General features: G+C 40.5%; 1 protein-coding gene across 4 annotated transcripts; it reads right to left on the bottom strand.

The window, feature by feature from the left end:
• Positions 1-2,211: 2,211 nt before the first annotated feature.
• On the bottom strand, positions 2,212-17,807 carry hic1 (hypermethylated in cancer 1). 4 transcript variants are annotated; one of them, XM_029445974.1, is made up of 2 exons: positions 17,653-17,807; positions 2,212-11,425 (listed from the first exon to the last, which is right to left on the bottom strand). In XM_029445974.1, the coding sequence occupies exons 1-2, from the start codon at positions 17,710-17,712 to the stop codon at positions 9,209-9,211; spliced, it is 2,277 nt and encodes a 758-aa protein (XP_029301834.1). In that variant the 5' UTR covers positions 17,713-17,807; the 3' UTR covers positions 2,212-9,208. The 4 variants fall into 4 exon arrangements, with proteins under 4 accessions (XP_029301834.1, XP_029301838.1, XP_029301837.1 ...); XM_029445978.1 differs by having other exon boundaries at positions 2,212-11,409; positions 17,653-17,754; XM_029445977.1 differs by lacking the exon at positions 17,653-17,807 and adding an exon at positions 15,891-16,023.
• Between the last annotated feature and the right edge of the window lie 3,308 nt (positions 17,808-21,115).

The following is a 21,115-nucleotide window of genomic DNA, read 5'->3' as shown; positions in this document are numbered from 1 at the left end:
GATGCCTCCGAGTGGCAGAGAGAGCAGGGTGAAGGGCTTCTGTCAGTATTAGCAGTGGGCACTAAGGTTTCTGATAATTGCCCCTGAATTGAAGATATTAATGGAAAATTTGCATTTTCTTCACTTATTTTTCTTATTTTAGCCATTATTTTTATCATTATGAGGACATTGTACTTGAAGCACATTGCTAGAAAGTCTGACCAGGCAAAAATCACGAGCAATCACATATTTAAACAAACTTCTTTGGAAGAGAGAACAAAAACGAGTAGTTGTAAACATCCATTTTAAAGATTGTGTTTAAAGATTGATATTGTGGTTCAACTTTAAACTACCGTAGCCTCCTTACTTTCAACACAGAGGGCTCTGGCAAGAAAATGCAAGGTCGCCCGGCAGAAAAGTTGAACCAGACTCAACTAATGTTTCAACGAAACGTCATGTCGTCACAATGTCAAGCTGCGGCCGCTGCCTGCCGCCTGCCCACCCACCGTTCTAAAGTTAGTGATGGTTTAACTTTTGGCGGCAAATTACGACCAGAGAGTACCCACAGCCAATCAGAAACCTGTAACGCCTGTGACATGTTAACCTATGTTACAAAGAATTTGTCTGAAACACATGAACACGCCTCCCGGACGCAGAACAATGTGCCGAAAACACACCAGTCAGCGGCGACGTGCGACTCGCCGCTGACTGGTTTGTTTTCGGCATTAGCCAATCAAATGTCTGACAGCAAACATTCCTGGTAGTGTACTTTGTAACATGAATGGTGTATTTCTGCAGTTTGCCTCTTTATCGTTGCGATAAAGATAAAATAGTTACCGCTGTGATAACTTCCCAGAGTAGTAAAATCCTGTCTCAAAGTATGAACAGCTGTGCAGCATTTTGGCATTGGATAAGCCTTTCAACGCATTACTCAAACTAGACTTCCTGGATCGTAATTCATGTCACACCAGTACCTGAAGAAATACGCCCCCACCAACGCAAGGCAATTATTCTGACTGAACACTCATTTAGCACTAAATAAATTGGTTTAGATAATCTGTCTTATTATTTGGCTTGTTTATAACTTGACTGATCGTCTTGTGTTTCATTGTGGTGTTTTTGCCATATTCCTCTGCAGTAAATTTAGTGAGCAAAATGTTTTCATAACCGATAGATAAGATCATGATAAGTTATTCCTGTCCTTAGAGGCGCAGCTTGAACGCTTCGGAAAAAGTCAGTAAGTGGACTTTGAGTTTTGATAATAGACACACTATGATGGCCACAACTATGAAAAAAAAGCCCCCGTTCTAATAAACTGGAATTTTCCTTTAACAAAAAAAAAACTGAGCCTGAAACCGAATGAACTAAGACATGTGATGAATGTTGTGCTGTTTTCACCCACTGTTCAAACAGCATAAAGCGGAAGATATTTTATTTCATTACACCTGGTGCTATGATCTCTCAGGAAGCGCCTCTAGTTCATGAATGTTGATGATTTACTGCACCTGAGAGAAATGCTAATTTGTTTAATGTCGAGACGTAATTTGTGGCAAGTTGCTTGATTCATATCAAACATCTGGAAGGCACTATGATTTCTTATGTGCTGGTGATAATAAGGTGATTTTCACACAGTGGAAAAGTGTGTGTGTGTGTGTGTGTGTGTGTGTGTGTGTGTGTGTGTGTGTGTGTGTGTGTGCGTGTGTGTGTGTGTGTGTGCGTGTGTGTGTGTGTGTGTGTGTGTGCCTTTTGCTCCTGCTGACAGAGTAATGGATCTGTTCATTGTTGCATGTGGACTGTGTGTGATGTATGAGATTCATTTGAAATTCTCTGTCTTAAATGAGGCACTCGTGTCTCCATATGGGAGGATATAGACTTGAAGGCGAATGTATTATAGGAAAATGAACAGAAGTTGCTCGCTTTTGCGGTCATCGACGCTGTGAAATGGTCTTGATCGTGGTCTTTTGTCTCATATTTTTCTTTTTATGTGAAACCCATATCATGCACAATAAATGTGTCAAAAACAGAAATGGTTTCTGTACTGGTTTAATGCTTAAGGTTTGATGTGGAAGATTTTGAGTGTTATTAAATTTAAGAAAATATAAATCACATATCTGAAATAATGTTGAATGTTTTGTCTAATAGAAATTTATATTAATGTATAAATATTTGTATTTGAATTGGACGTGCAAAAAAACTCTAGTTAAATTAAATAACGACACGTTTTCATGTAAATCCGTTATGCAATCCACTTTATTGCCAAGTTGATTTTGAATATAGTGACAAACAAAACAAACATGACATTTTTCACATTGGCTTTTAAAAAAATAAAAGCCTTATCGACATGATTTTATCAAGACACCATAATTACATGAAATTATTATAAAAACCCACAATTGAAATTTACACAAATTAACTATAAAACATTTTGACATGCAATAAATACATTCATTTCACTAAAGCAAGTAAAGTAATATCAATATTGACAATGAAATGCAGAAAATGCAAAAATACTGTTTGGTTTAATGTATTGCTTTTAACTGTTTTTATGGTATAAACTCTTGTAAAACCACAAAACAAAACACTGGACATTATTGATGTTTCACAGACATGCCTGCTGAAATAAGATCCTGTGTTCCACTGAAAAATCTCATTTCCATTGTAGATTTGTGATGTATGTATTCTGTCATGTATTTTTTCCATCTATCCGCAGCTACTACAGTCTGCGTGGCAGTCCATGTTACTGCTGAACTTTCTTATCCGTTAACCACAACCAGTCGGGTACAACCACCTCAAAACATCACAGTGATCTTCATTAGATCATAATCCATCATTTCTATACATAACCTTTTCCCTAAAACCAGAATAGATGTTTTTGCGTGTGTGTGTGTCCTTGAGTACATGTGTGTGTGAGGACCCTGAGGCTCTGTAACATTTTGGCACAGGTTTTAGTGTGTGTTGGATGGAAGCCGTCAGTGGAATCACCTTTTCTTTAATAATGGCTTTTTCTACAAGAAGCGACACTCCAAACGGAGCAGGGAAACCTAATTAAATCTGACCTACTCGTGAGCAGCAGCCTGCCATGCAGCTGTGTGTGTGTGTGTGTGTGTGTGTGTGTGTGTGTGTGTGTGTGTGTGTGTGTGTGTGTGTGTGTGTGTGTGTGTGTGTGTGTGTGTGCGTGTGCGTGTGCATGTGTGTGAGATATACAATCAAATATTTCCCCTTGACCAGCTTTTGCTCTTCCAAATTCCTGCTTGTTTTGTCCTTGTTCTTTGTTTGTCTTTTAATTTAAACTTCTGGAGCAGAAGTTGTACACTGTAAACGAAAAGATTCAAGCCAAAGACCACTTAGTCTGTCTTGTACATGTTCAAGGTAGAGGCAGAAACAGAGGTCCAAGTCTAACAGATGGAAGACGACACGGGCAGCCAGAAGCCTCTTCCCTATCCGACTACAAAGAGCCTACTGTGGGTCGTGTGCTGATTGGGTGATAATTGTTAGGTCTGGAAAAAGGATGACATCTCTGAGGGTACGCTGACATGCACATTAACATTTAGAAAAAACCTTGACAATGACCTGCAGCAATCAACAATGAAAAAGGAAAAAAAAACTTAATTTCCTCTCAAGACAATTTCCTTAAAGAGGGAAATGAAATAGAGTAAGAACAGAAAGAAGTGGGAGGGGAAGAGGTGAAGAGACTCCCAAAGCAACCAGCTTTTCTTTGTTATTTACTGAAGGTTATTATGACTATCAAGCACAAGCAATTTCTTCCTCTGTTTCTGCTTCTTTTCCTCTCAACCCCTCTCCCTTACTTGTTCTCTCCATCTCAGTGCATGACTTGGCGGGTGCAGCCGAGGCCCGGCTCAATTGTGCAATTTCATACATGTTTACTTTACTGGCATCTTTCTGAGCATATTTTCCCCTGAACATTTCCCCTCACATTATTCTGCATTTCCTCTACAACGATATGCTGTCTTTAATCTCCCTTTGTAAGCCGTTTCTTGGCTTGAGGATCAGAATACAATAACGATGTCAGACTCTTTTTATTTGGCCCGTCATCTGCTGTATTTTAACACATGCCACAAAGTTCATCTTGGAAATTGATCAGGGCTTATAGAAAAAGAAAGTAGCTCTTCACGTAAACATTTAGACAACTGTCTTCTTCAGCATGAAAAACAGCTGGAAGTAAGTGGATCACAGGAGAGGAGGGAGGCAGCGGGCGCTGTGGGTCAGCGGTTTGTGTTGAGTGTAAGAAGAGAGAAGGGACAGGGAGAGGTGAGGAGGGAAGCTGTGCTTCGAGGTAACAAGGGCGGTGAACGAGTGAGGCCAAGCTCTGCACTGAAGGGAGGAAAAGGAGGAAAGCGGAGGAAAGCAAAGTGCCAGAGGAAAAGGCAATTGTGGGACTTCTAGGGGATCACAAGAGTAATAAAAAATCACAATACAATGATTTTTCCAGAAAAGTGCAGTTCGGGGAAATAAATCTAAAGCAGCTGCTTGTAACAAAGACTCTTGCAAGTGTCAAATCTCTCTCTTGTACTTCACCCAGCTACACTGTGGGAAAGGAGTTAAGACATGTAGATGGGCAGGTGCACTACGTGGACACTTTAGCACACCTACACACTCACACACACAGCAATACACGCGTACAAGTTATTGCAGAATCATCAACGTTTGTTATAATGAAGGCACATTTGTATTGGTTGATTTAAGAGTCCGTTTTTGGTTTCAACGCCAAAAAAAGGCTTGATTATTGATATTATTTGGCTCTAGCTTACATTTAAACATGAGTCCACATAAAAAGAAATATGTACACTGGACAATAGTGGCATGTCTGCACTGCGCTCTCAAGATTAGCCACACATACAATGGCTTTCACAACAAGGCAAAGTCAAAGTTGGTCAGAAGCTTAGCTCGACAGTGCAACCCGTGGAAACTACAAAGATTGACGCTCAGTTTTGTTTTGAGCATCTGCAATGTCTGCTAAGTGCTTCAGTCCTTTTGGCACACATCGTGAAATAGAATAAATGTCAAATGGCGGTATAATTGCAGATCAGGGTTATTCAGCCGGTCGGAGTCACAAAGGTGACCTCGGCCCGCTGCCGCTGGTAGAAAGCTTAAAGGCATACTTTGCATTTTTTAACATTAAACCTAAACCCTTTTTGATCTACACAAGGCTACTGGTACTCATGCAGACGGTTTTTACTTCTGTATTGTTAGTGTTATTAAATTTACGGGCCTGGGATGGTTGCCATAACATTAGAAAGGAATGAAGTGGCCTAAAAATTTAATAAAATGAACAACCCACATCTCGTAGTTGGTGGATCGTCTTACTGCACTCATTTATATTTGCATTCATTCATTTTTATTATATCAATTGATGTAACTAATAAATTGTTTTAAATGGCTAATTTTATTGCTTTAAAAACATCTTCATCTAAACCACTGCTGGTGGTTTTCTGGGTTGGTGTGTCATATAAATAAAATTAACAAAGGCGTATGGCATAAAAGCCCAAGGGGGTGAGTGGCTACACCAGAAAATTGAAACAAGACTCTTGTAATTTTACTAATTGAATTAACCACAGAGCAATAAAAAAACTGCCCGTTTTTTTAATCATGATTTACATTACAGTTTCTAGGCTCTTCATATTGACCAACCCTGCCCCAATTCTTTTTATGGTATCAACATAATATGGAAAAAATATTGTAATGATTTCCCGCGCCCTAGAATGATGCCAAACTATTTTATTCACAACATCCTCAAATTGTAACCAAATGTCAGAATGGCTTCCTCGCCACACAGCCCTTGAAAGAACATGATATTGTATCACCGTGATACTGCGCAGAGGTCTATTCCCAAGGAGCAAAAAGGGGAAGGAAAAGAGAAGATACAGTCTCCTTGTTTTCTGAATGGAGAGTTTTAGAAGTACGAACAGGCTTTCATACTGAGACAATGGCTCGCGTCCACCCTGCTGCGCTCTCCCTGCTCCTCTCCCTCCCCATTCTCCGTCTCTCTATCTGCCTCTGAGCAGAAACACACGGCACATCCTGCTCAACACAACACACCAGCCAAAAGTTCACTTCCTGCTCCTCAGCTCTTCTCCTTCACACCAACCCTATTCCCAGGACATGCATTAACAGACCTTCATACGCCCGAATCACATAGGGACATACAAACAGACAAGCAAACGCTTCCCCTTTCTATAGATACACAACCCTCCACCTCTGTCTGTCATACACAGTAATGCAATTAAGCAAATTTCAAACAGTGCACATCCTAAAGAAATGTTCAGTCATTATCTTGCTCTTCCCTCCTGCACAGATTTGAAGTGACAGTGGAAACGTGCTGTGTTATTTTAATGGTGTAAGGCAGGAGACAGATTTTCATTTAAGCTAGTGAATGAGAAGGAGTGAGGGGACTGAAATTCCCACGACTGACATCCGCCTCTTCATACATTTTTAACACGTATGCACATGCTTGTGGAGCAAGTTTGCACTGTTACTAATGTTTCATTTCAGCTATACTTTCTTTTTTTTTTGTTACTGAGCTAAACAAAAGAGTTCCTAAAACTTAAAGCACCATCAAAAAACAAGCTGGCTTTCTGTGTGTATGTACAACCTCAGTCTAACTATCGTCATTAAAAGTTTACTAACCTCTGGAGAAAAGGTGTCAAACAACACAAGGCACGTTTTCATACTTTTCATACTTTCATACTTTCATAGTTTTCAAAATCACTGCTCGTTTATTTAGGGAAGTACTGAGAATACATCATGTCTTGCGGAGACATTTCCAAATCCTAGACTTAGCGTATGTGGGGTTGAAATCAATGCTCGCTAAAGTGTGGTTCGGAAAATCACAAACAGCCAGTTAAGATTCTACCAAAATGACTTTGCCTTATGTTATAACAAAGGAATTGGTCAGACCGGCACAAGCCTCTTTGAGGACAACACAATAGAAAATGTATACCGCATAGTAAAAATAAAAACAAAAAAATTGTTAATATCACATGTTATCTCTCCACCATAAAACTGTAACAAGAAATGTATAAACACAGAAATAACCACAGGTTTAACACAAGACAATTGCCCTGTTAATAAGAAAATAAAAAAGTGTGTGTGTGTCTGTGTAAAAGTGTGTGTGTTGACATTGTAATTCGAAGGTTTAGTAAAGCTTAGCGTCCCCATGCTGGGTTCAGTCCTGAGGTAAGCACCAGTTTCACGTGCGCTGCTTTCAGCTCAAATCAAGATAAAGAAAAATAAGTGACAGAAAACAACATGTTTGATATGATCATATGCTACAGAGAAGAACCCTTAAATTATTGGTACATTTTCTTTTAAAACAATCCCAAAAGTCAGGCACATTGTCTCTGTGTTTTTTTCTTTTTAAGCCTTTAAGATTCACTACGTCTATCACAGTGTATTTATGGCTTTAGTCTTCACATTCACCCACTGAGGTTGGCATTGGCACTATAGTGGTCAGACATTTCTAATCTGAATCAAGGACCAGTAAAAATAGAAAAAGAAAAGGCCAGCATGTTCTTTGGAATAAACATTTTAAAGACAAAAAATGTGCCGTCAACCCGCGACCTTTAAGTGCTCTTTTGTTTTCAAGCTGGAGGAACTGCTGGTCAGCCAAAACAGAAATATGTCATTCTTTGTTTCCGCGTTTGATACCAGCGGGGAAGGGAGGCGAGGCCGGGAGACATTTGCTAGGCTCGGATATGATGTTAATAAGTGGATCAGAGGGTAAGATGGCAGGCATGAAATGGGACATCATGCCGGCGAGCAGTGGGAATTGTCCAGGAGAAAGTGAGATTTCACAGGGATTACTGAGGCACAGCAGCTGGGGTGTGCTGTTCACCCGCTGGCTTCCAGGGAAGACCCACAAACCCCTTCTTATGTTCATATCACGGACAGATTAGCAGCCTGCTATGTGTGTGTGGTGAGTGGATCGGAACACTTCTAAGGCAAAGGGCTGAGTACAGCACTCACTTTGGCCTGTCAACAGTAGCAGGGCTCCCAGACAACAGACTGCAGGGGAGAGAGGTCGGACAGTGGAGCGTCAACGCGGCATCTGACTTCAGTCGCTGCGCAATTAATCATCAGGCTGCTGTGAATGTAATAATTGCTCTTGACAGTAAATGACAGATTTCTGTGTTATTAATTTTGACCTAGTCCCTGCTTCCATAATTGCAAATGTCAGAGGCAACACCCATGCTTAGTCTACACCATGAGATGAAGCTACACTCTTCATGAACAGGGACTAGTGTGTCAACAGTTGGGTATGTGCAATCATGTCCCAGTTATGAGATCACAGGGCTGTGCTTACTGCATCGCAATAACAACTGAAAGCTATGGGATGTTAGTCAAAATGCAAAGGAAGTTTTAGCTCAAGAACGCTGAGTGTAAAGCTGATTAAGCTACCATTACTGTCACATAGCATGAGTCTTTAGCCGCAAAGATATGTGGGGGAGTGAATTACTTTTAAAAATGTGGAGAAAATAAGACAGAGGAGACTTTGTCGAAATGCTGAAGCCATTCCTCTTATCGTTGTGTCATTTCTTCGCGACTTGGGAAGCAGGAACATTATTTGGATAAGCTTAGAGAGTGAGATACATAAATTGTCCAGTACCCCAAAAACAGAAAAAGGAAAAAAAAAAAGGAAAAAAAATATCCTCCCATTACTTTAAAGTCCAGAAGAGTTGGCTTATTTATTTGGTAAAAGTTCTGCTCAGGTCTGGACCGAAACCCTGAATCTTGTCCTTATGTGCTTTTCATTTGTTGTACACAGGTGATACTTAATAGTACACAGGTTTAGGGTCAGATTGCAACATTTCCTTGCAACAGTTTCTCTTTGGATTTCACCATTATACAAAAATAAATAAAACAATTTCATTTTGGTTTTCAATTTGTCACTTTGGCTCAATGGATGTATTTTTTTTTTTTTAAATGTTTGTTTGCATAAACTGTACATACATACTGTACTTCTTTGAGTAAGTTTCACTTGGCCACAGGATAGCACAGAGCTCCTTTATGAAGGAGGACTTTAAGATACATTAGATGCATAAAAGGCACTTACAGTCTACACACTTTGGTGTGCTCGAGCAGACCAATTCCTTTTGGCCTGAGTCTGAGGTGCAGAGGAGATATTGAGTTGAGGTGAATGGCTTTAGAATACTGCAAGTTGTGTGTGCACACAGACCTATTGGTGGCTGCTATTTATACAGGTCATGTGCTCTTAGCTGGGTGAGTAGCGATCAATGGTGCGGGCGTCAGAGAGAGGCGGGGGGAGGGATTGGACCAGGACATCCATCTTGTCATGTGTGAGGCCCAGGTGCTCTGCGGCCAGTTTGGACAGCGGGTAGAGGCTTTCCATGACCTTAACATCAGCTACCAGTTGCTGCTGAGCTTGAATGAGAAGCTCATTGGCCTTCTCCTGCTTCAGCCCCAGATGCTCTGCTGCATATTTACTCAGAGGATAGATGCCCTCAGCAAAGTCCAGCTTCAGTTTCCCATCTGTGGTCAGGCCCCCTGAACTTCCTCCGCTGCTGTGCATCTTCATGTGGCTGATGAGGTTGCGCTGTTGAGCGAACTTTCCTCCGCACACCTGACATTCATAGGGCTTCTCCCCCGAGTGGATGCGCATGTGCTCGGTGAGGCGGTATTGGCGGGTGAAGCGCATGCCACAGGAGTCGCAAGCAAAAGGTTTAAGGCCCAGGTGGCTACGCATGTGGCGCGTCATGGTGCCACGCTGCGTGAACTTCTTGCCACAGATGCTGCAGGGGTAAGGCCGGGTCAGCCAGTGGGTCTTCTCATGCTGGCGCAGAGTGGCTGGATCTTTGTAGGACTTTTCGCAGGAGGAACAGCGGTAGGGCCGGATCATCTCCCCGATCCCCCCTGAATTCAGCCCCTGGCTGGACTTGGTCTCCAGGTGGGATAGACTGTTCAAACTGTTGCTGCTGTTAAGGGTCCCATAGCCGTTTGTATTACTGCTCATGTGTTTGGTGCTGCTGTTATTGCTGTTTCCCATCTCCCCGCCAGAGTTGCAGTACAGTTCTTCTTCCGTGTGTGTCTCCACGTGTGCATTGAGCTGCTCTGAGCTCGGGAAGCCTTTGTCACAGGGAATGCAGACATACAGATTGTCCCCGAAGCTCTCTGGCTCATACGGCATGTGGAACCTCCCCATTGGTCCAGAAGGGGATGGGCGGCCTTCACTGCTGCCTGTCTCCTCTGTGCCTGACCCGCTCTTGTCGTCAGCTCCTTCGCTCTCTTCCCCGGCCTTGTGGTGGTTATGATGCTGGTCTCCATTTTCGCCCCCTTCCTCCTCATCCTCATCCTCATCTTCATCTTCAGCTGTGTATGACAGTGGCTCATGTTTCACCCAGCGGTAGATGTTGCCCATATCTCTGCCTGCCTCTCTGCCTGTGGGGGTGTCAGGGCTGGGGGGGCATGGGTAGCGATCTCTGCTTGAGCGATGCAGGTGGGGGAGGTGTGAGCCAAGAGGCTGGTTGAGATGTGGGAATGGTGGAGGAGTGACGGAGCTAGTCTGGTCGTTCGACTCCATTTTTTCTGATGGGAAGGCCCTTCCATTCATCACCTGCATGGGACTGGTGCGTCCACTCAGAGTCCCGTCTCGCTCCTCATCATTGTGAGTGTTTGCCAGATGGGATTGAGAGGGTGTGTGCTGAGAGTTGGGGCTTTTCTTGGACAGATCAAGGCCGTGGTTGGGGGAGCAGTTCCTCTCAGAGTGGACTGAGCGCCCAAGCTGTGCGGGCAGAGCTGACTGCAGGGACGGGAACACCTGACAGCCTTGGATGGAGGTGGGAGCATACAGCTCCCCAGCATGGATGGCTAGTCGATGGGGAACTAGCTCCTCTAGTGGTGATACCCGGGTTACATGGCTGTTCAAAATTCCTCCTGGAGGGCAGGACTGAATGACAGGAGTAGAAATCCTATACCTGCCACCACTCCCTAAACCCATACTATTGGGCCCCATCTTTGGGTAAGGCAGAAATGCAGGACCTGGGCGGGGAGGGTACTTGCCATTTCTTTTCAGCTTCTTTTTGCACAAAGCCACTAAGTCAAGCAGCTGAAGGTAGCTGGCTGCTGCCAAGACAGCCCCTAGATTGGGTTCAGTGGGAGAAGTGGGGTCTCCCTCGCTGAGGCGGCCTGTGTAGATGTAGTCCAGAATGACCCTGAAGACCCCTGGACTCACCATCTCGTGGTCGAGGTTAATGAGATTGTCATGGACCACCAAAGATTTCAAGTAGAGGCTGCTGGCAGCCAGAATGTTCTTATGAGCTCTGAAGAGGGCGTTCTGCACCACAATGATAACATCACACAGGAAGCCTTTGGTTCGTTGGCTGTTGAGCTGCAGGAGGAGATCCCTAGCATGACTTGGAACTTCCATGGCATCCAGCATCGTCTTCAGTCCGCCACCTGCAACAACAGATATCTGTAAAACATCATGCAGCAGTCAGCATTTCCATACACAAAAACACAATTAATGTGTCATTTTCTGTACGGTAAGAATTGATGTATTTTATAAAAGGAATCTTTGAAACATGATGATTTACACATCAGACTATATTAAAATATATTTGAGAGGTTCCAAAAGGTTTCATTACTCTTAGAATATAAGAAGTCTTTAAAGATCATTTAGAAGAAATACAGAAACATTCATTCATTATCACAGATTTTCTTTTGAAACACAACACATCACTTTATTAAGTTGCATTTTTATGCATATTCATAATAACAGTTACAGTTTGCATATTTATGTTTAATTCATAGATTCCATTTGCTGGAACATACAGAGCACAGAACTTATTTGTGGGAAGTGCACATGAACAGCACTTAGTAGAAGTGAACTTTTGCAAAAGGTGAACGGTCGCAATGGTTTTCTCATTATCAGAAATTCAAGTATTTGCATTCACTTCCTCTGCAGCGAGCAAAAAAGAAAGAAAGAACAAAATTCAGAGAACAGCAGATAAATATTTTGTAACTTGCTGGCTTCCTGAAAGTATTCCATAAGTGGTGTGCAGAGTTTTAAACAAAACAAGGGATGAATGTTTCACAAGTATGATGAACAGCAGGTATAAAAACCTGTGGGGGACAGACACATCCAAAAAAAGATTGCTCCCCTTTCTGCCCAGTCATATAAGGAACACTGAGTGCACGGTATGTGACTCAACATTACATGGTTCAATATTTTATGTTGAGAAGAGCTCCAGAAATCTAATGCACACACACACGTACGCACACACACACATTCATACGCAGTAGTCTAATATCAACACTAATTGTTCCATCAAGCCTAAAATAAACTGTATCAGCTGCATGCATGATACACAACGTATTGTTCAATCAGTGGCATCTGAGGATAGTTTACTTATGAGATTACACGTCTCAAACAGTCCCTGAGGGCTGAGTCTCACTGATGGGAAACAAGCAACTAAATAAATATCATGTCATCCGTCTGATCATGTTCTTCCTGACACCAGCTCATTCACTTCTTGTTTATTTCATACAGTGTACACGCTCCGCACAGAATAGGGAAGTATGTATTTATGTATTTGAATAAACCTTAAAGAATGACTCACAAAGTATAGATATAGAATGATAGAATTGGGTAGTCCTAAAATTGAAGGTCACTCCTCAGTACAATTTTAGCGATGTCTTTTTGTGAATGCGTGTTCAGCATCAGTCCTAAAACAGCTGAAGAAAATGTAAAGCCTGATGAAACGGAAAATGAAAAGTCAGAAAAAGTATGATTTCCAGCGAGTGATCATGTAGTCAATATGAAGAAAATTATATTTTCTTAAAAATGTGAAAGGTGCTAACCTATGACTTGTATGGTATTTATTAATTATTATCTAAAAAACAAACAAAAACAGGGCTATTAACAAAAAAGGTGGGTAAGACAGGTTGAGGTGGGTTTACGCTCCATCATGTCCCCAGTTGTCATCTAAAGTGTTTCCACTTCTGGTTTCTGTCTGGCTTTGATTACTCAACGGTCATATTTTACTATAAATTCCAACGTCGGTCAGATCAAACGTGTTTACAAATGAGCGTGATATGAGGAATAGGCCAAGTACTTTCCACAACGTGCTGAACTTTTGCAGTCTCCATTGCACTAAGGGGTGTTTAGCTTACTGTCACTGGTTACTGTGCGCAGCATGGTGACATGTTGTGTACTCACACACACAAAATCAGTGTACATTCTCGTCTGCATGCGGTCTACAGCGCCGTATTAAGCGACACAGTTCAATTGCAACATAAAGCATAATGGAAAATGCAGCGTTCTTTATATCCTAATTTATGAAGACAGATTTCGTTGTTTTATTACAGAACTTTTGTGGCATTTAAATCCACGTTCAATATATTCTTGAAAATTTGAAAAATCTCTTATGATACAAGAAAAACAATCTCATGTACAAAGCAACGTTTCTGTGCACCTGCAATGTTCTGTGCATACAACAAATTATGTTTTAGTAATGTCTCGTGGTAACAACAGTCAGGGTGGCTGTGGGTTTCCCACCAAGACAATAAGTCTCTTTTCTCTCCTTGTGATCAGAATGTGCCTTTTCAGAAGCTATAACTTGCCCTTTAAAATATTTGAGCTCAGCGTTTGATGTAGCTTACTGACAAAAAGTGAAAGATGACAGTAAAGCATGTTTTATAAAACTCTTGATCTTGAGGGCATGAGTAAGCTCACAGCATCCTGTTAGGAAGCCATCTATGATTGCAACGATATTAAGTCAGAAGCCTGCTACATATAATGTTCCTGTAAACACAAATTAAAAGCCTGCAGAAAAGTTTGTTTTGTTAAACAGGCTAAATTAAATATTTTTTCTAGGTTGCACAAACAGTCCTGAGAGAAGGTTACTTGAGTCCTTATGGGATGCATGGCTGTTTCCATCTGATCGCATTCATTCTAATGACCCGTCAACATGCTGAGGAAACTTATTTGATAGTGATGACGTTTACGGCAATGGCATTAAGTTATTTGCATTAGATTAATGTTCATTGTGCCTGTGTTTTGTCTGTTTTGTCACTTTTGAGGTTTGGAGTGAAGCGGGAGACTAAACTTCCTTCCTCTACATGCAGCCTCAGTCACATAAACACTCCAGACATCTGCTTAAAACGTTGTGTTAACATTTAATTTTATTTCATTTAAATTTGCTGCCCATGCTCATTGCCTTGTTTATTTTAGAATCCATTTAAACATGTTCATATACAGTCCATGTTCAATTTATGAGGCAACACTGAAAAGATCAGTGTACACTTTTTTTTTGACGTACTTTTATTTCACTTTAATTTAACTTATTTTTTTATTTGCCATTTTTGGTTCTCACAACAGTCAAATATGCATTAAATAAGAGACTGAGTTTTACTTTTAAGTTAGAAAAATGATAGGTGAATACATCGAGTTTTAGTCAGGTCAGCAAACATCATGGATAGTCAGTCAGTTTCTGCGCACAGAAATCATCACATATTTCATAAAATAGTGTCGGAAGTGTGACAGCATCTTAATTTTGATGGAAACCGAGTTGGCAGTTTATTTAAACAGCTGATCACGTAAGATATCATTATGATATAGTAATAATTAACACGGATATTTAATATTAACGGGATACATTGTCACTTGTTTTGGATTACAATAATTTTCTTTCAATAATTTTTTTAAGTTATTTTTTTAGATAATTTCTTGTCCTGATCGACAGACTATACATTCATTTGGAAATTACATTCAATGTTTGGTATGATTGTTATTTGCCTGTGTTACGGTTTATCGAGGAGTAAGATTTGAAGTTCAGTGATCGGAGAACTTCACGTCCCGTTGCAAGCAAAGCATTAAGTTGTCTGCTGACTTTGTGCGTCTTCTCTGAGTCTCTAATCTGTTTCACTTTTTATTCTACACATGTTGTACAGAAAACAGGATCACGGGGGAATCCATCTCTCTGAGCTGCAGCGCCTCATACTTTAAACCTTCACTTTATCTCCGCTAAAAGAGCCTTAAATCACCCGCAGAAACAGACCTGTGTTCAGCTCATTGTACTTCAAGGTGCACCAGACAGCTGCTTCTTCTTCACAGCTGTCAACAGCACTTTCAAACACTTATATACAATTTCGGCTTTTATAAAGGTAACCACAAATGTATGCACTAAATCCCCAAAATGTTCCTATAATATCCTTAGTGTGTCTGTGTTCGCCTGACCTCAGTAGTGACATTATTACACAGTGATGGGCCTGTTTTTAATGTCGACTTAGAGACATGATTATGATTTTACTTTTGCTTCCTTTTAAAATGTATTACATGATTACTGAAGCAATTCAAGGTCCCTTTAAACAGGTCGATGAACTGGTATATTCAATTTGAGTTCAAAATCACAAAAACAATAATAAGAATTTAACTCGAAGGTTTATATTTTTCTTTTTCTTTTTTATTATGTTAAAACATCAGTTTTTGCAGAGTGACACAGACTTGTTTTGTTTTGTGGGCTACTCGGAACTTTTCCCATAATTTTTGCTGATTTTTGAAGCACGATAGGTGATCTTAATTCGCTATTACATCAGACTGATCCAGATGGATTTTACAAATTAACTGACTGTTTTATGCATGATTAATTATTTGAAAATAAAATAAATACACATTTTCAACCGACTTATATTAAATGCGGGGAAAAAGAAACAGCGGAGCCTTCCTTGTCGATATCAAAACTATTGGCTGCTGGAATAAAAACGAGGTAAAACGCTGGATCATTTAAAATACTAACATTTTTGCAACGAGTCAATAACAAAAACATATTTCCTCTCTGCCAGCGTGCATTGCACAGTTTGATAAATAAAAACCTAAATGTCATTCTTGCCCTGTTCTTGTTTGGGTGCCTGTGCGCGTGCAGCATATCAGCTCTTACCTGCATGCCCGATGTCTTTTGCCATCCGATCTAAGTCTCCCTTAATGATCATCTCAGCAGTCTCTAGGAGTCATATCTGACGTTTCAGCTTTGAACTGCCAGCCTCCAAAAAACCATGCCAGTTTTCCGAGCGCGTCTACCAGCTCTTTTTTTGTGATTATTAATTGATATGAATTTCTTGTCGCTCCTTAGGTCCGTCCTCCCACCCACTTTCCTCCCTCTCCCTCTTTCTCTGTGTGTCTCTGCCCCTCCTCTCCCCTCTTTCTCATCCCCTCCTATAAAAAATACGTGCTTAGACCAGCATCAGTTTCCTCCTTTTTTTCTAGTAATTTCTTTAGCTATTTTTGAGTCGAAGCAATAACGCGCACCGGGATGATAATGGAGCCTCTATGCGCCTTAAGTGTTTTAGCGCCCCGTGTGATGTCAGTCTATAATAAAACTAAAAGGTAAAATCGAGGGCAGGAACTTCAGGTGACCCCGACTTGAACTTCTCAACACATCGTCTTAAAGAGACAGGCAGCCATTGTATGTGTTGCATATTTATGATCAGGCAGCCCACTTAAACTTTGAAGAGGAGATTAATGATGGATATAACTGGTAACATCAAGAGTTGTTCAAGCTTTTCATGTTTAAGGACCATCAAGGAATTAGACTCCCTCCCAAAAAAATCATATCTTAGGCCAAAATTAAATCAAAATCAATCACAATTTGTGTTAGCTTTTTTTTATGATATGCATTTGCAATTAATAGCAGGCATTCTTTAATTGTATAACTTTTAATGAAGTACAATTGATTTAAAAAAAAAAAGTTAAATGAAGGTGTCTCTCCCCCTCCCTGCAGACCTCCCCCTGAGAAGAGTTGGAGCCTTTAAATAGCCCCCTGGCTTCACTTAAAGAGCACAAATAGCTAAAAGGAGGTTTGGTAATCCACTTTAAACACTTAGAACAGTGTTTTCTCTCTCTCTCTCTCTCTCTCTCTCTCTCTCTCTCTCTCTCTCTCTCTCTCTCTCTCTCTCTCTCTCTCTCTCTCTCTCAGGTGAAACACCTGCTATTACTATTTTTTTGTTAATGAAACCCACCCATTGAAGAACAGGATCACTGTACAGTGTTTTATAAATGGGCAGATAAAAGTCCACATAAAACAGGCAACAAAAGGACATTAGTGTCTATGTTCATGTTTAAATAACTACCTACTTGTCAAGTTTTTCCCCACAGGGGATTGATGTCAAAATATTCTTATTATAGATAATTTATTTTAAAAACGCAGCTGTATGCCATAAAATAACATGTGTCTTTAAAATAATTGATTCCCAATTAATTTTACAAAAACAAATTGTGCAGTAAACCTATACTGTCATCTTGTGCAGTATCAACATAACATATTAAAACATTTTATATTATGTGTATTTTATCAATTGTAACTTTAATTACTTACTTTACGCCTACATATTAAACTGAAATTCCTCTCCAAAAGACCTCCAGCGTCTTGGATGATTTAAGATTAAATAAAAAAATTAAATAAAACCGAAGTGACTGTTATCAGATGAGTTTAAGGCCGGACGTGTCCATGTGATCCAGATGCTCAAACGTTGTCTGTAGCCTACTGAAGGTTACACCCGGACCATCGGACCAAAACGAAAAGACAGAAAGTACATTCAAGCTTGGATAAACTCATCATAGTAGTCCACTAAAGCCGTTCATCGACGCAGTGTCAAAAGTCTACATGAATGCCATCCCTGCCTCTCTGCGTATCACAATCTTACCTCGGACTCATGTCTGGTGCTCTGGCCGTATTTCTGCTCTCCTTTTCGGCATTCCCTCATTAGGACGTCCGCCTTTTTCTCCAAGTCCAGCTCTCTCTCAAAAACTCTCTTCCTCGTTATTTTGCAGTCCCCTGTCTCCCGGTTCTTCCCTTCTTTCACCCACTTCCAAACACTGAATATTTCACGTGTTAACAAGACTATCTGACACTTCAGACTGTGTTGGGGTCCGGTCGGACCAAACCTGCCGGCGGAGACTTTGCGCGCACAGCGACACCCAATGGTGCGAGCGAGTCCCATTGGCTTTATAATGGAGGACATACTGTACTGTACTTTGGGTGGATTATTAAAAAGATAGTAAATACCTCAAATACGCAATAACCTATAAATCAACCATATGGATTCGGTGTTTATGCAAGAAATCAGGCTCAATACGATTTATGTCAGCATAAAAAGGCTGGTCAAAGGGTTAGGGTTAGGTAAGGTAAGTAAACTGAGTACAGGTGATTTTAGTGATGAATACCCCTAATATTCATAATTAAATGTCCAGTGTGGGATGAAGTATTCAGATATTTTACTTAAGTAAAAGTAGCAGTACACCATAAAAAATACTCCATTACAAGTAAAGTGCATTTAAAAAGTACAAAAGCAACAACATGTACTTAAGTAAATGTAATTTTACTTTTGGTACTTTTACCCCTGCAAGTGCTAAACTATTATATTGTTGTATGATTATTATTGATGCTTTTACGTCTAATCTGTTTGCTTAATAATGCACTGTGCCGAGGTGGACTGATTTGAACTATTTTATACACTGCATGATTTAGTCTATAACAATGCATCATATTTCATCTTGATTATATGTTTTGTGTGTAAAATTGTAAGATGAAAATAACTTTAGCTGTCAGACAAATGCAGTGAAGTACAATATTACCCTCAGACATGTAGTGGAGTAGAAGTATAAAGTAGCATAAAATGTTGAAATAAAATCAAATATATCTCAAAAAGTGAAAAAGTCTAACAATGTTGTCGTCTAATAAAAAGTCCCTGTCTCGAAATCAATTGCACACAACACATCCAGTCTGTACATTGCTGTTAATTGTCTTTAATGTCTCTAAAATGTACATTTTAAATGATTTAATCAACTGTATTTGGACAGATTATGTCAGACAGGCATGTCTGTGATTATCCCTTTAAATTTTTCCATTACCCATCCTGAGGTGCTTGAAAGACCTCTGATTGAAATTGATGAAACTATTTATTTCACCATTACTGTGGTTGTTAATACACAGTTGATGTGATTCAGTTAAATACGGAACAGAGTGAACCCTCTTTATGTTTGTTTTGATCACAACAGCAGCTGACAATCTCACAAAGCATGCAGGGTCTCTTCCTCTCGAAATGATCCGAGTTCAAGGTGCTGATGTTTCATTGAAGTGATCCGAGCCACCCCAAGAGCCTGTCGCAGCGGAGGAAGGTATTGTCTCTCACTTCCATGTTCCCTTGATGAACTGTCGATAACCTCTTAGGCAGAGGTAGGCAGAGCTGTGCGGGAGAATAGATCTATCAAGGATGTGACAGCATGTTTCGATTCATGCTCCAAAATAGTTTTTTCCACTTGAGGAAACACACATGCTGCGTGTCAGGTGGGTATGCCTTTCACATAGCTTGATTTCTTTCTGTCTTTAATTGACACACCTTTAATTACAGTATAATTATGGCTGGTTGGGTTATTGCCCCGTGCCAAAAACTGCATTGCTACGTGTATTTACCTGATTATAAGATCAATCTGTCTATTTAATTGGATTGAAATATTGATGTATTGCATATTCTATTTCAAGGCTATTTGAAAATAATTAATATTTGACGTGGAGAATTGCATTCAAGAAATATGATGGATTACACATCTGTCACAAAATGCATTTCATTGAGATGATAGCTCATTACAGTCCAACACATCCCTGAAATCTGTGAAGTTTTTGGTGTAATTGGCAGTAACTACAATAAATAACACGCCTTTAATTAGGTTTTACACATTACACATATATTGCTGGGACCTCTATAACAATACGAAAGGAGGGGTTACAGCCAAGAATGGCAGCTCATTTTGCTATGAGGACCGGACATATTGTCTGATAGCAACACCAACACACACCTAGAATTGATAGGCATGGTTAAAAGCAAATTAAATAGTTTTGACATGTTAAATGTAGCATTAAAAGTACATTTTATATAGTTTATATATATATATTTAAGAGGAGGAAAGGGTTGTTTTTAATTAAGTTTTAAGATACTATAGAAATTAATTTCAGTTGCTTTGTGTTTCTCTGGGTACGGCTGTTGTCTTTCCAGACAAACTTTATCTCACTAATCAATCAGCCTCCAGAGACTGGACATTAAACTTCAGCCTGTCAAAACACAATTTAACATACCGTAATCTGGAGCGCAGCAAACCTGAAACGCTGAACTTTTAATGAACTGAAAAAGCCTCCAAATTGCTGGTTGTAAGCAATGATTCAATTAAAGCTGTGAGCTGAGCCCCAAACACAGCCCAGGGAGCCCATCCCAAAGACTGTGCATGTCTTCTTCCCCAAAGAGCAACACTCAGTGAGGAACCAGAGCTGGAGATAAGGCAGGCTGGACAGCTAAATCCCTTAACAGTCTGCTGTCACCCTCTAAATCACACACCTTTCCCACAATTTATCCAAGTGTGAGCATTGCAGGTTTTACATGTGATACATATCTTGCAGAGGCTTTGTGGGTTGGATATGGAAACACAATGAGGAGGTGAATACTCTGAATGACTGCAGCCAACTTTTTCAGACATCTGTGAGCAGATATGCTGCAGGGTCACCATGTCTCGGAGGCCCAAACCACCTCGTTTCAATTTAGGTTTTGAGTGACGAATATTGCAATCACGTTATTATTGCTCCATTTCTGTCCGCGAGCACAGAGATGGAGCGAGACTGGACAGTAGACAGGACAGTCTAAAAGTAATCCTAACACCTCGAAACAGACCACCTGACTGTAATGTCCCACACTTTTCTCAACTGCTCACTCAAGGCCTTTTGCTCCTTCTTCTTTCTTTCATTATCATCAATCATCTTTCTTTCTTTGTTACTTTCTTTCCATCGGACATGGCCACACATATCTCCAGATGCTTGCTGTGACCGCCCCACCATACCAGACACACCCCCCTCCAACTTCAGACTTCCTTCACCACCAAAAATTGAACGGTAGGCTCAACATTTACACACAGACCTCTCTTAATTCATTGTAATGAGCAGTTCTGCGACAGCTTTAGAGCACGGGCGTGCAAGCCATGTCATTTGAATGAGCAGAGCTGTTGTGTGCGTCGGTCGCTATTTTAGTTTGCCCATCTGCTTGTGATGGAGAATTATCGTGCGAGATCAGAAAAAGTTGATTTAAACATATAAAAATGTCGAAGTGCAACATAATTTCAGTT

Source organism: Cottoperca gobio, chromosome 13 (assembly GCF_900634415.1).
Source record: "Cottoperca gobio chromosome 13, fCotGob3.1, whole genome shotgun sequence".
Classification (NCBI taxonomy): domain Eukaryota; kingdom Metazoa; phylum Chordata; class Actinopteri; order Perciformes; family Bovichtidae; genus Cottoperca; species Cottoperca gobio.
Note: the sequence above shows the minus strand (reverse complement) of the source record. Positions and strands in the feature narration are given on the sequence as shown.

Bases quoted from the DNA above. Each gene is read 5' to 3' on its own strand.
- hic1 (XM_029445974.1), bottom strand. From the start codon at position 17,712: ATGAGGGAATGCCGAAAAGGAGAGCAGAAATACGGCCAGAGCACCAGA. The intron at 11,426-17,652 runs GTAAGATTGTGA...GATGTTTTACAG, and splicing joins GCACCAGACATGAGTCCGAG to ATATCTGTTGTTGCAGGTGG.